The sequence below is a fragment of the Dermacentor silvarum genome, chromosome 7, assembly GCF_013339745.2.
Source record: "Dermacentor silvarum isolate Dsil-2018 chromosome 7, BIME_Dsil_1.4, whole genome shotgun sequence".
In the NCBI taxonomy this organism is placed as follows: domain Eukaryota; kingdom Metazoa; phylum Arthropoda; class Arachnida; order Ixodida; family Ixodidae; genus Dermacentor; species Dermacentor silvarum.
In genome coordinates, this window is record NC_051160.1 from 179,990,021 (window position 1) to 180,003,429 (window position 13,409).

General features: G+C 52.7%; 1 protein-coding gene across 2 annotated transcripts in view; it reads right to left on the reverse strand.

Annotated features, from left to right (window-relative positions):
* The window catches only part of LOC119458739 (dimethyladenosine transferase 2, mitochondrial-like), a 307,446-nt gene that overhangs the window by 152,076 nt on the left and 141,961 nt on the right, over window positions 1-13,409 (reverse strand). The window contains exon 4 of one of the 2 annotated variants that reach the window (XM_037720603.2): window positions 6,371-6,485. The exons of the other annotated variant lie outside the window; for it this stretch is intronic. Within the exon in view, the coding sequence (XP_037576531.2) occupies window positions 6,371-6,485 (115 nt within the window). The remainder of the gene's footprint in view (window positions 1-6,370; window positions 6,486-13,409) is intronic. 2 annotated transcript variants of the gene reach the window in all.

The window sequence follows — 13,409 nt, forward strand, 5'->3', positions numbered from 1 at the left end:
GGCGCTCGGTGAGGCCATTCGTCTGCGGGTGGTAGGCGGTGGTGCGGCGATGGCTTGTCTGGCTGTATCGCAGGATGGCTTGAGTTAGTTCAGCCGTGAAGGCCGTACCTCTGTCGGTGATGACGACTTCCGGGGCACCGTGACGCAGGAGGATGTTCTCAACGAAGAATCGGGCTACCTCGTCGGCACTGCCTTTGGGCAAGGCTTTTGTTTCGGCGTAGCGGGTGAGGTAGTCCGTAGCTACAATGATCCATTTATTCCCGGACGTCGACGTCGGAAAAGGCCCCAGTAAGTCCATCCCGATCTGCTGGAACGGTCGGCGAGGTGGCTCGATCGGCTGTAGAAGCCCGGCTGGCCTTGTCGGCGGTGTTTTGCGTCGCTGACAGTCTCGGCATGTCCTTACGTAATGGGCGACGTCAGCAGAGAGGCGAGGCCAGTAGTATTTCTCTTGTATCCTCGCGAGAGTGCGGGAAAAACCGAGATGTCCAGCCGTTGGGTCATCATGGAGAGCTTGCAGAACCTCTGGACGCAATGCTGAGGGTACCACGAGGAGGTAGTTGGCTCGGAGAGGCGAGAAGTTCTTCTTTAGGAGAATGTCGTTTTGCAAGAAGAACGACGCCAATCCTCGCCTGAACGCCTTCGGCACAATGACGGTCTTGCCTTCCAGGTAGTCTACAAGGCTCCTTAGTTCCGGGTCGGCTCGCTGTTGTTCGGCGAATTCGTCGGCACTGATGGGTCCCAAGAAAGTGTCGTCATCCTGGTCGTCTTGTGGCGGCGGTTCGACGGGGGCGCGAGACAAACAATCGGCGTCAGCGTGCTTTCGCCCGGATTTGTAAACGACGGTGATGTCGAATGCTTGAAGTCTCAGGCTCCAGCGTGCGAGGCGACCTGAAGGATCCTTCAAGTTAGCTAGCCAACACAAGGCGTGGTGGTCGCTTACAACTTTAAAGGGCCTGCCATAGAGGTAGGGGCGAAACTTAGATGTTGCCCAGATGATGGCGAGGCACTCCTTTTCTGTTGTGGAATAATTTGCTTCCGCCTTCGATAGCGACCGGCTAGCGTAACTTACAACCCTTTCTAGTCCGTCAGTCCTCTGCACAAGCACGGCGCCGAGTCCTACGCTGCTTGCGTCGGTGTGGACTTCGGTATCGGCATTTTCGTCGAAGTGCGCAAGTATTGGCGGCGATTGCAGGCGTCGCTTCAGTTCTTCAAATGCTTCGACTTGCGGCGTCTCCCACTTGAACTCGACGTCGGCCTTCGTGAGATACGTCAGTGGCTCAGCGATCCGTGAAAAATTCTTGACGAAGCGCCTGTAATAGGCGCACAGTCCAAGAAATCTACGCACTGCCTTCTTGTCAGCGGGCGCAGGAAAGTTGGAGATGGCCGCAGTTTTCTGAGGGTCGGGGCGCACTCCAGACTTGTTGATGACGTGGCCCAAAAACAAGAGCTCCTCGTATGCGAAGCGGCACTTTTCTGGCTTCAACGTGAGTCCGGAGGTCCTGATAGCTTGAAGAACTGTTTCAAGGCGCCGGAGGTGTTCCTCGAAGCTTGAGGCAAACACAACGACGTCGTCCAAATAGACGAGGCAAGTCTGCCACTTCAAGCCTGCCAGTACTGTATCCATGACACGTTGGAAAGTGGCAGGCGCCGAGCAAAGACCAAACGGCATGACCTTGAACTCGAACAGTCCGTCTGGTGTTATAAACGCAGTCTTCTCCCGGTCCCTCTCGTCGACTTCGATTTGCCAGTAGCCGGTTTTGAGGTCCATCGACGAAAAATACTTTGCGTTGTAGAGTCGATCCAAGGCGTCGTCAATCCGTGGGAGGGGGTATACGTCCTTCTTCGTGATTTTGTTGAGGCGACGATAATCGACGCAGAAACGTAGGGTTCCATCCTTCTTCTTCACTAACACCACGGGGGACGCCCACGGACTCTTGGACGGCTGGATGATGTCGTCGCGTAGCATTTCGTCGACTTGTTGCCTTATGGCCTCGCGTTCGCGCGCCGAAACTCGGTACGGGCTCTGACGGAGTGGCCGGACATTTTCGTCGGTTATGATGCGGTGCTTGGCGACAGGGGTTTGTCGAACTTTTGACGACGACGAGAAGCAGTCCTCGTATTGCAGGAGCAGAGCCTTTAGTTGTTCTTTCTTGTGCCTGGGAAGGTTCTGATTGACGTCGAAAGTTGGTTCAGGTACTATTGTCGTCGTTGCAGGTGCACTGGAATCCGTGAAGGCGAACGCACTGCTGGCTTGTACTATTTCGTCGATGTAGGCGACCGTGGTGCCTTTGTTAATGTGCTTGTATTCGGGGCTGAAGTTCGTGAGCATCACCCTTGCTTTCCCTGCACGTAGCTCAGCTATGCCTCTAGCGACGCAAATTTCACGGTCGAGCAGTAAGTGATGATCGCCCTCGATGACGCCCTCCATGTCTGCAGGCACTACGGTACCGACGGAAATCATTACGCTGGAGCGAGGCGGAACGGTGACTTGTTCTTCAAGCACATTAAAGGCATGGTAACTTATGCTTGTATCCGGTGGCATCGCGTTGTGCGTTGAAAGCGTTATCGACCTGGACCTTAAGTCGATGACTGCACCGTGTTGATTTAGAAAGTCCATGCCTAGGATGACATCCCTGGAGCAGTGCTGCAGGATTACGAAGCTCGCCGGGTAAGTGCGGTTGTTTACCGTGACTCGCGCTGTGCAGATTCCAGTCGGCGTTATTAGGTGGCCTCCCGCTGTCCGGACATCGGGTCCTTGCCAGGCTGTTTTCACCTTCTTCAACTTGGCGGCGAACGGGCCACTGAAGACGGAATAGTCGGCTCCAGTGTCGACGAGAGCGGTGACGTTATGGCCATCGATGAGCACGTCTAGATCGGTAGACCGGCGTCTGGCGTTGCGGTTAATTCGTGGCGTCGGATCACGGCTGCGTCGGCTTGCTCTGCTGCTGCTACGTCGCGTCGGAAGGTCTTCTTTCGGCGGCGAAGTGTTGTCAAGGCTGTTGCTAGGCGGCGTGCTGATATCTCGTCGTGATGAATCGTGAATCGTCGTCGTCGGCGGAGTCGGAGGATCTTCGGCATTGCGTCGTACAGCAACCGCACCTCCATCGGTTGCTGCCTTTAGTTTCCCGGGTAAGGGCTGGGAGATCGGCCCCGGGTGGGACCGTTGTACTGACGGCGATGCGGCGAGATGTAGCGGCCTGGTGACGGCGAGCGTGAGGATCGTCGTGGTTGCCACTGGGCTCCGGCGAGGTAGTCGGCGATGTCGCGCGGTCGTTCACCTCGATCGGGACGCGGCGCGTTGACGGGGAACCCTCGTAGGCCCATCTCGCGGTATGGGCATCGACGGTAGACATGGCCGGCTTCCCCGCAGTGATAGCAGAGCGGGCGGTGGTCGGGGGCGCGCCAAATGTCCGTCTTCCTCTGGTAGCTGCGCTGGGCGACGGGCGGGCGTGCTGGTGGCGGCGGCGGTGGACGACGGAACTGTGGCGTTACGGGGCCCTGGCGCGAGCGCGGAGGGGGGCCTTGACAACGGGCGACGGCGGCGTAGGTCAGCGCTTCCGGCTGGGGTTGCGGCGATTGTGGCTGCACATCGGGAACTCCAAGTGAGCGCTGAACTTCGTCTTTGACGACGTCGACGATAGATGCCACGTCAGGCTGCGACCTGGGAAAGAGCTTATGCAGCTCTTCGCGAACGACCGCTCTGATGGTCTCGCGCAGGTCGTCGGCGCCTAGCGCTTGAGCGTCGGCGTAGTTGGTCAGGGCACGGCGGTTGTATTACCTGACGCGCATTTCAAGCGTCTTCTCGATCGTTGTAGCCTCGGAAAGAAATTCGGTGACAGTCTTGGGCGGGTTGCGCATCAATCCGGCGAATAGTTGGTCTTTGACACCCCGCATCAAGAACCGAACTTTCTTTTCTTCAGACATGTTGGGGTCGGCGTGGCGGAAGAGGCGAGTCATCTCCTCCGTGAAGATCGCGATGTTCTCGTTCGGCAATTGCACTCTGGTTTCTAAGAGAACCTCTGCCCTCTCTTTTCGTACGACACTCGTGAAGGTCCTCACGAAGTTTTCACGAAAGAGGTCCCACGTAGCCAGGGTGGTCTCTCTGTTCTCAAACCAGGTTCGAGCAGCGTCATCCAACGAAAAATAGACATGGCGTAGCTTGTCGTCGTCGCTCCATTTGTTGAACGTCGCGGTCCGCTCGTATGTCTCCAGCCAGGTTTCAGGGTCTTCAGCCGATGATCCACGGAAGGTCGGGGGCTCCCGAGGTTGTTGCAGCAGGATGGGGGACGCTGGGGCTGCCATTGAGGTCGTTGACTTGGCCTTGATCGCTGTGGTCTTCTCAGGAAGAAGTCCGTACTCCGGCAGAAGTCCTTGCTGCCTACGGCTAGCTCGCTGGTCCTTGGTGACGTTGGCGTTGTCCTCCGGTTTCGGGCTTGGATCGCGGCTTTGCGGGGGCGTTCGCTGCATGAACGCACTAGCACCTCCACCAGATGTCACGTAGTAGTGACGCTGAAGAAAACAGTCGTAAAACTGTGTACGACGAAACTGGTAGTTTATTGGGCGAACCTGTGCCCACAAAATCAAGGTACACTCAAAGCACAACGATAGCGGCGAACACAGTCGGCGATCGTCGAAAATCTGATCAGCGGCGAAACGCGTCGGCTTTTATACCTGAGTCATCGAAGGTTCTAGATTAATTCCTGATGCCCGCGTGTCTTCCAGAAAGTTCTAGACAATTCGCGTCAGTCATGCAATCAGATAACAGAAGCGTCGGTGAAAACAGGCAATGGAAAGAATCATCGATAACGTTCTAGAAACTTCCGATACAGGCGCGTCCTGCGCCGAGCGATAACGTTTAACATTTGTTAGCCGGTGGAAAGTGGCCACCGGTGAAAGACAAACATGTATACGTGTCAATATCTCACGACTTGCACCGTTAGTACGTAGCGCTATGGTGCACAGATACATAAAAAAATAAAGTCCTTTTAATTCGAACAAATTTTGAGGCCCCTTCGAGTTCGAATTATCAAGATTCGACTGTATTTTCTGCTGGTGCGTCACACCCTTGGACAGGAACTCCTTTTGCACACATTGCAGACCCTTGTCCGCATTTTTTTGGTCTTTCGTGCGAAAGAAGCTTTGTAAGGCTTCGAGGCCAGCAAGGGCTTCGGCGATGGTAGGCAGTGGGCGCAAGCTTTCGTTCTTGCCGCTGTCTTCAGGCGCCTCGTCCGCCACCACCTCCGCGGCGCACGGCGTCCGCCTGTTTTTGCCGCTAGTAGTTCGCGTTGAAGAGAGGGGCGAGGTAGCTCAAAGGTGAATTCGCTCGCCGCTGCTGCCGCACTTCGTCACTTTGGGCGAACGAGCAATGCAGAGAAGTCGTGGAGGGGTGGGGGGAATCGAGCACTGCAGAGAAGCCGTGCGGCGGCCGTCTGCCACTTCATGCTTCACAAGCACATGAGAGCGTCCTTTTTGCACACCTGAATGATAATTTTTCGCTGCAGAACGTATCATACGACCACAGTTTGCCACAATGCTGAACGTTGCTGCCGAATAATCGTATTTTCCGGGAACGTATTAACCGAAACTTATTAACATATTCCTCTATGGGGTTATGTTTATTTTTCGCGATTGCGAACGCGATTGCCGGGCAATCGTATTAAGCGGGAATGTATCAGCGAGGTTCTACTGTACAACCGGTCGCTTTGTGACCAAACTGGTAGCACGACCTCCGTGAGTCGTTAGTGTGACTGAGCTCTAAAAGCGATACTTTAGATCCTTGGCTTGCACTTTGATAGACTGTACTCAAGTTCTGTGGTCGCAGATGTCTGATGCGGCATGCAGAAAATAAAAAATGCACATAGAAAAACGACCGTAGCTGGAATCCAAACTTGAGTGGTGATCACGTTTGCCGCTGGAGATTCGTAGTCAACAAGTTTCACGTGAGCAAACAAGTCATTTGTCGCCATGCGACTGTCATATCAGCAACCGGATGCGGTGCATGTGCAAAATAGATTTGCAAAGCTACACAAATGTTTGCCATTTACAAAAAAGGCAATCAAGCATGCAATAAAATGTATCAGTACAAATGAACTGACGAGCTACATGCTAAACAGAGCGTACGACCGGTCACTCAGCTGGCAGCGCAGCTTTTCTTCCTGACCATACCATAGAAAGAGCTGGTCCGCTTGGTACGCAAATGCGTAAACACATGTGCAATACATTGCATTTTCCATTTACCTGATGCAACCAAGTTATAAGGTGCCACACTCGGGACACCGCAGCTGAAATGGCAGTCCTCTGTGCACTTGAACAATCTCCCACCCAACAAGGCCACAGGTGCAGCACACATGCACTCACGATGATGGCGTACCGTGTGTCCAGGGACGTGGTGTGATGCCAGCCAGTAGTTGCTCCTCACGGTTGTGCATGCGCAGCAGGTCAGCCTCCACCAGCTCCAAGCGTGTTGGCCAGGCTGACACCTGAGCCTGCATGTTGGCCACACGTTCCTCAAGCTGCTTCATCGTTGCTTGTAGCTATCCCTGTTTGTTGCTTTTACTAACAGCACAAAAAACACAAGACGTGCACCTCTTCCAGTTGTGCGCTGTTGGTAAAAGCACCGTATGAACCGGATTATAGGTCGAGTGGGAATATAGGTTGACCCCCTAAGTTTAGGTGAAAAAAAAAAGAGGAAAAAAAAAAGAAAACCAAAAATCGACAAAACGCATTTATTTTCAAAATGACACCGCTCACCCACCACCTGAGCCATAGTCTCACTCATCGGAACTAGCAGCACTGTCCTCGGAAGAGCTTTGAGTCCAGCTTCTCGTGTGAGCTCCACAGCTTTGCAGCGCATTGTATGCACGGTAACCGACAACGAGCGCGCATGAAGTTGTCGCACAAAGTGCACGAGTGTGTGCTCAAGCTGAACCGCACTATGGTCACGAAATGAGGTTTTGCACGGGTTCAGCCGCTGTCTTTTCTGCGCTATCCAAACTGGCACTGAGCGGCCATGTTGCTGTTCGCTTTGGCAAGGTTACCACAGGTTGCCAGACGACTCACATTCAGCTAGACACTGCGACGAGGGGTGATATTAGCTTGTTTTTTTTTCATGACGACTTATATTCCGGTTTATACGGTATGCATAACCAACTTGCCCACACCTGATGCAACATCCTGCAGTTCTCTCAATGCCAGTGATGACAAGATAGATCTACAGTTCAAAACTCACTGTTTGTCTGCTTAAATGCCAGACTTCTTTCTGAAAGCATGGCAATGTTGTTCAGCCACATGCTATTCCAGTAGCTTTCACTCATTTGTGGAGCGCGTGCAAGACAGAGACATGACGAGATGCCCATTCGGTACTGGGAGTAAACCCTTCTTTTATTCCATGCACCTGTGGCTCGGCCCGGATGCTATCGGGTTGCCAGTCATGCAGATAGCACTAAAAATTCACGTCGCTTTGTCCACCAACCAGCCAGTGGTGTAGCCTGGAATCTTTTTCAAAAGGTGCTTTGCATCAAAACAAAAAGGTGGTGTCGTGCCTGCAAGTGTAAATCCTGCCATTATGTATACACATTTCGGCTTTGGGGCGCCTCTAAAATGCGAACTTGTTTCGTCACCTGTCGGCAGTTGTGAAAAGTAGCCTTTTCGGGAGGGTTGCCGCTCCTCTGGTACACCTTTGAACTATACAGCACAGTAGACTGGACATGGCAAGTGGATCCTTGTGTTCTAAAAAGCCAGGCAAATAACTCTCCAAAGATTTATACTGAACAAGCCAGACCAACCTTTATGCCAATATTTAGTAAGAACAGAGCAACGGTAAGTGCAAAATCATTTTTTCTGTGATTTCAGGTGAAAAATGTGTATCTCTGTGTGAGGCCTACGAAAGCAAACGTGCTGCACATGTAAGGCCAGAATTCCCAGCCTATGCCGCCAGTTTCATCACACTTTCGACTGGCACTGAAGTCTATCGTAACAAAGGCAAAACACTTGACTCTGAAGATTACAGCTTTGATCTGTGGCACTCGTACCACACCACTGGGAAACCATTAAAATGATCCTTAGTACAACGTGTCGTCAAGAACCACCCTCTCAAATTGTGTGATTTGGACGCGACAAGAAAAGCTCAAGTGAAGTCAAGCAGTCCTTGATGCTATGACAACATGACCAGCAACAGTTGAACCTCGTGCACAGCTACGCAAATGCATGCGTGAGTGCAACATGCTCTGACCTGTAGTCAGATGTCCGATAAGACACGACTAGTTGGTGCATGACCATAATTGTGGCACAGCAAAAGACAACAGAACTTTGCGCCTGTCTATCCATCGTCTCTTGCTGGTGTGATAAATTACTCAAAAATGGCACCAACACTGTCGCCGACAATGGAAGGAACTTTGTTGTTGTTGTGGAGCATTCACTGTGGCTTTGTATCAATAATGCCAAGACCCTCTAGTTGTGTGTCAAGAATGGCGTGATTGTTGGTCACTATAAAACAAGGCACGGCATAGAGACACATGGAGACCCTACAAGGTCGAATGCCCTTGAGCTCCATCTCCAAATCAATTTGGGGAGCAGCTCACCCCCCCATCACAGTGCACTCGGCATGCTCTAAGGACAGGGTTTTTTTGATGACTGGCTACGCTAGCTGATCAAGCAAGTGAAAAGATGCCACTGCAGCACAGCTCTGTGTGGATTGCATTCTCCATAGTGGCTTCTGAAGTGCCCAGGTGAGCTATTGGAAACGGTAACTCTTTTATGTTGTTGTGTTTTATAGCTGCTGTGCCTGTCCGGAAACTCGGCTGTACGCTCACTACATGGTGTCAGAAGTGGGCGTGCTTCTACCGCAACGGTGGAAGCAGGGATGTGTGGTGAATAACAGTCGCTGGCGCGGTCAGAGCGGTCATCTGGACACGGTATGAATAACGGCGGCAAGTAGATGGATGGCACTTTGCCAAATGCACCGGCAAGTACGCCGTCAGGAGCACATTGCGCGTGGTTCCCCCGTCCAGTCGTCTCTGCGAACGCAACAAAACCGAAGATGAATCGTCTGCGACAAAGGCCCCGCAGAAGCCAAAACGTCAGCTTTAGTCTCAGGGGGTAATTTCTGCGGCAGAGCGTTCCACCTGAGAGTGGAATGCCCGGCGCAGAGAGCTCTTTGTAACAAGTGCTGAAAGAAGGGCCCTTTGCGGCGGTGTGTCGTTTTTCGGTGTTGTCTATAGGACTGAACGAGGTGTTGGCTCAGTCGACCTCCCCCGGGCTAAGTACGTTGACGTTCAAGTCAACAGGTTGCTGCTCAAGTTCAGGGTTGATAGCGGCGCTGAATTTTCTGTCGTTCCGAGCACGTTCTCGGGAATACCGGTGAGGCTTGAGCCTCAAGCAGCTCAGCTCACGGGCCCCGGAAGGCAGCTGCTAGTTGTCTTGGGTACCTTCTGGGCTACCTTGAGGTGGAGAGGCTGGACCGGTAGAGCAGGAAATGTACGTGGTGCGTTCGCATACGGTGCCTCTGCTAGGCTTTCCAGCCATTCAAGCGCTACAAGTGGTCAAATTTGTGGACAGCGTGACGGGGTGAGTCATCTAAGGCATCATTCCCGACCTGTTCGAATGACTCGGCGTGCTAGACGAACCGTACGAGATCCGCATCAAACCAGGTGCCGTCCCATTCTCTTTAAGCACACCAAGAAGGATACCCATCCCGTTGTGTCCTGTCGTAAAATCTGAGCTCGACAAGATGGAAGCGTAGGGCATAATTAGGCGGTTCACGAAGCCGACGCGATGGTGTGCTGGTCTGGTGGTGGCGCAAAAGAAATCTGGCAGCTACCGCTTGTGTGTGGACTTGACGAAACTGAACAAGTACGTCCCTCGAGAGTGACACATCTTACCAACTGTGGAACACGTATTTGGACTCCTCGGAGAGGCAAAGGCCTTTTCCAAACTGGACGCAATGTCTAGTTTTCACTCGGTCAAGCTGGCCGAGAACAGCCAGGAATTTACAACGTTCATACCCCCTTTCGGGAGGTACTGTTTTTGTCGCCTACCTTTCAGTATTACGTCTGCACAAAAGTATTTTCAGCGCCGGATGTCCCACATTTTGGAGGGTCAGCAAGGCGTAGTCAACACGATCGATGACGTCCTGGTGTTTGGCCGCAACCGAGAGGAGCACGACAAAAGGCTTTCCAAGGTGTTGGACCGATTACGCCAGGCAGGACTGACTCTGAATAAGGAAAAGTGCGAGTTCGGCGTGTCGAGTGTCAAGTTTCTGGGCGTTGTGGTTTCTTCAGACGGTATCGTGGCACACCCAGCTAAGGTTGAAGCCGTTCAGAAGATGGAACCGCCTGTGGACGTCGGAGGTGTCCGAAGGTTCATAGGGATGCTGAATCATGTCACCAGATTAATGCCACAGCTGTCGGATACACTAGCTGTGATTCGAGAACTTCTGTGCAAGCAGAAGGCCTGGGTTTGGGGGCCACCCCAGCAAGTGGCTTTCGAAAAAGTAATAGGATGCTTTCTTCGGAAACTTGCATGGCCTGCTATCACCTATCTCGCCCAACGGTAGTCTCCACGGATGCAAGTTCTTTCGGGCTCGGAGCGGTCCTGATGCAAGACCAGCCAAGGGGTGAAAGGCGGGCTGTAGCCTTTGCTTCACGCTCGCTTACAAAAACTGAGCACAGGTACAGCCAGATGGAAAAAGAGGCCTTAGCTGTCACCTGGGCCGTGCAGCGGTTCGACAAATTCCTTCGCGGCCTCAGACCATCAACCGCTGACAACTCTTCTGGGTGACATGGAAGTGGATCGGCTGCCACCCCGGATACAGCGCCTGCGATTTAAGATGATGCACTACCAGTTTAAGGTACTTTACATTCTGGGCAAGCTGCTAGGAACTGCCGACACATTGTCGAGAGCACCGCTTCCCCCATTAGACGCTGGAATTGCTTCAGTTGAAAACTACGTGCGAGTGGTCGTGGAAGCTATCGCGGAAAGCGCGCTGATGGACTTAGAGACGATAAGAAGGCATCAAGCGTTGGATGGTGTGTGTTCCACATTGATCAAATTCTGCAACTACGGTTGGCCGCCTAAGACAAGACTACTGGTAACTTTAACAGCGTATTGGAAGCATCGGGGCAAGCTTTCGGTTGCCGATTCAATTCTGTTGAAAGGAGGTTGGCTGGTTCTTCCTGCAGTTCTGCAAGCGAAGTCTTGAGTTCGACCCATGCGGGTCATCTTGGAGTGGCTCGGTCACAGGCGAGGGCCCACGAGTCGGCGTGGTGGTCTGGTATAAGCCGCAGGGTCAAAGAAGTGGGTGAAAATTGTGAACCGTGTGCAACGACGAAACAGCGGAGGGCAGAGCCCATGCTAGCGACGACTATGTCTGAGCTCCCGTGGCAACAAGTCGGGGCTGACATCTTCCATTTTGAAGGTCAGGACTTCTTATTAGTATTTCCGGAAGTGCAGACCCTGCGCAGGACGTCAAGCTTGTCTGTGGTTACGCATTGAAGAACATTATGGCTCGATTCGGAGTGCCCGAGGTTCTTCGGAGTGAAAATGGGCCACAGTCCTCATCGAGAGAGTTCACGGACTTCGCGTCAACATACGACTTTGCTCATTGCACGAGTAGCCCTGCTTTCCCACAGTCAAACGGGGAAGTGGAACGTCCAGTGCGAACCGTGAAGAAACTGTGCCGCAAGAATGTTGATCGTCACATGGCTCTTCTCGTGTACAGGGACACACCAAGCTCAACAGGCTCAACAGGTTGAGTCCTGCTCAACTTTTGATGGGTCATCGCCTGCGCACCAGTTTGCCAAGAGTTCGTGACCATCTAGTTCCACAGCTGCCTGACCACGGACTACAACCGCCATCACTGTGCTCAACCCCTGCCTGTTCTGCAACCAGGCCAGGACGTCTGGGTGACAGATTCCAAATGTGCTGCTTGGGTGCTAAGCTAAGGTCAGCATCCGAGATGCTACGTGGTAGAGACGCCGAACGGCATGATACAGCGGAATCGTCGTCTGCTTGTGCCCTTTGGTCGTCACGGCACGACTCCTGCTTCGGGGGCGTCGTCACCAGTGCCAGAGACAGTAGCGACAACTGACCGTGCGGGAGAACTCCCGAGTGCTGTGTTGCATTGTGTGGTTTCTCCGAGTCGTGTCATTTCTCCAGGTGGTGTGGAACCTCATAGTTCCTCAAGAAAGTGTGCCTTCTCCTACAGATACGGACAGTCCGAAGTCAACGCATGCCGTGACTCCATGTCGTGGTTGGTGTACCCGGTTTGGACGACGTATCATTATGCCTAAAAGATTGAACTTATAATTAGCCAGTAATTGGTCCACATCTTTGACAAGGAGGGGTGTGATGTAAAGGGGTTCATGTAGAGGGGGTTTCTAACCATACTGATATCACTAACAACTTATCTATGTTACATGTCTATGGTATTCATATTGACACGTATACATGTTTATCTTTCACCGGTGGCCGCTTTCCACCGGCTAACAAATGTTAAACGTTATCGCTCGGCGCAGGACGCGCCTGTATCGGAAGTTTCTAGAACATTATCGATGCTTCTTTCCATTGCCTGTTTTCACCGACGCTTCTGTTATCTGATTGCATGACTGACGCGAATTGTCTAGAACTTTCTGGAAGACACGCGGGCATCAGGGATTAATCTAGAACCTTCGATGACTCAGGTATAAAAGCCGACGCGTTTCGCCGCTGATCAGATTTTCGACGATCGCCGACTGTGTTCGCCGCTATCGTTGTGCTTTGAGTGTACCTTGCTTTTGTGGGCACAGGTTCGCCCAATAAACAACCCGTTTCGTCGTACACTGTTTTACGACTGTTTTCTTCAGCGTCACTACTACGTGACATCTGGTGGAGGTGCTTTTGTGTCCATGCAGCGGACGCCCCCGCAAAGCCGCGACCCAAGCCCGAAACCGGAGGACGAGACCAACGTCGCCAAGGACCAGCGAGCTAGCCGTAGGCAGCAAGGACTTTTGCCAGAATACGGACTTCTTCCCGAGAAGACCACATCGATCAAGGCCAAGTCAACGACCACAATGGCAGCCCCAGCGTCCCCCATCCTGCTGCAGCAACCTCGGGAGCCACCGACCTTCCGTGGATCATCAGCTGAAGACCCTGAAACGTGGCTGGAGACGTACGAGAGGACCGCGACATTCAACAAATGGAGCGACGATGACAAGCTGCGCCATGTCTATTTTTCGTTGGATGACGCTGCTCAGACATGGTTTGAGAACAGAGAGACCACCCTGGTGACTTGGGACCTATTTCGCGAGAACTTCGTGAGGACCTTCACGAATGTCGTGCGAAAAGAAAGGGCCGAAGTTTTATTAGAAACCAGAGTGCAATTGCCCAACGAGAACATCGCAATCTTCACGGAGGAGATGACTCGCCTCTTCCGC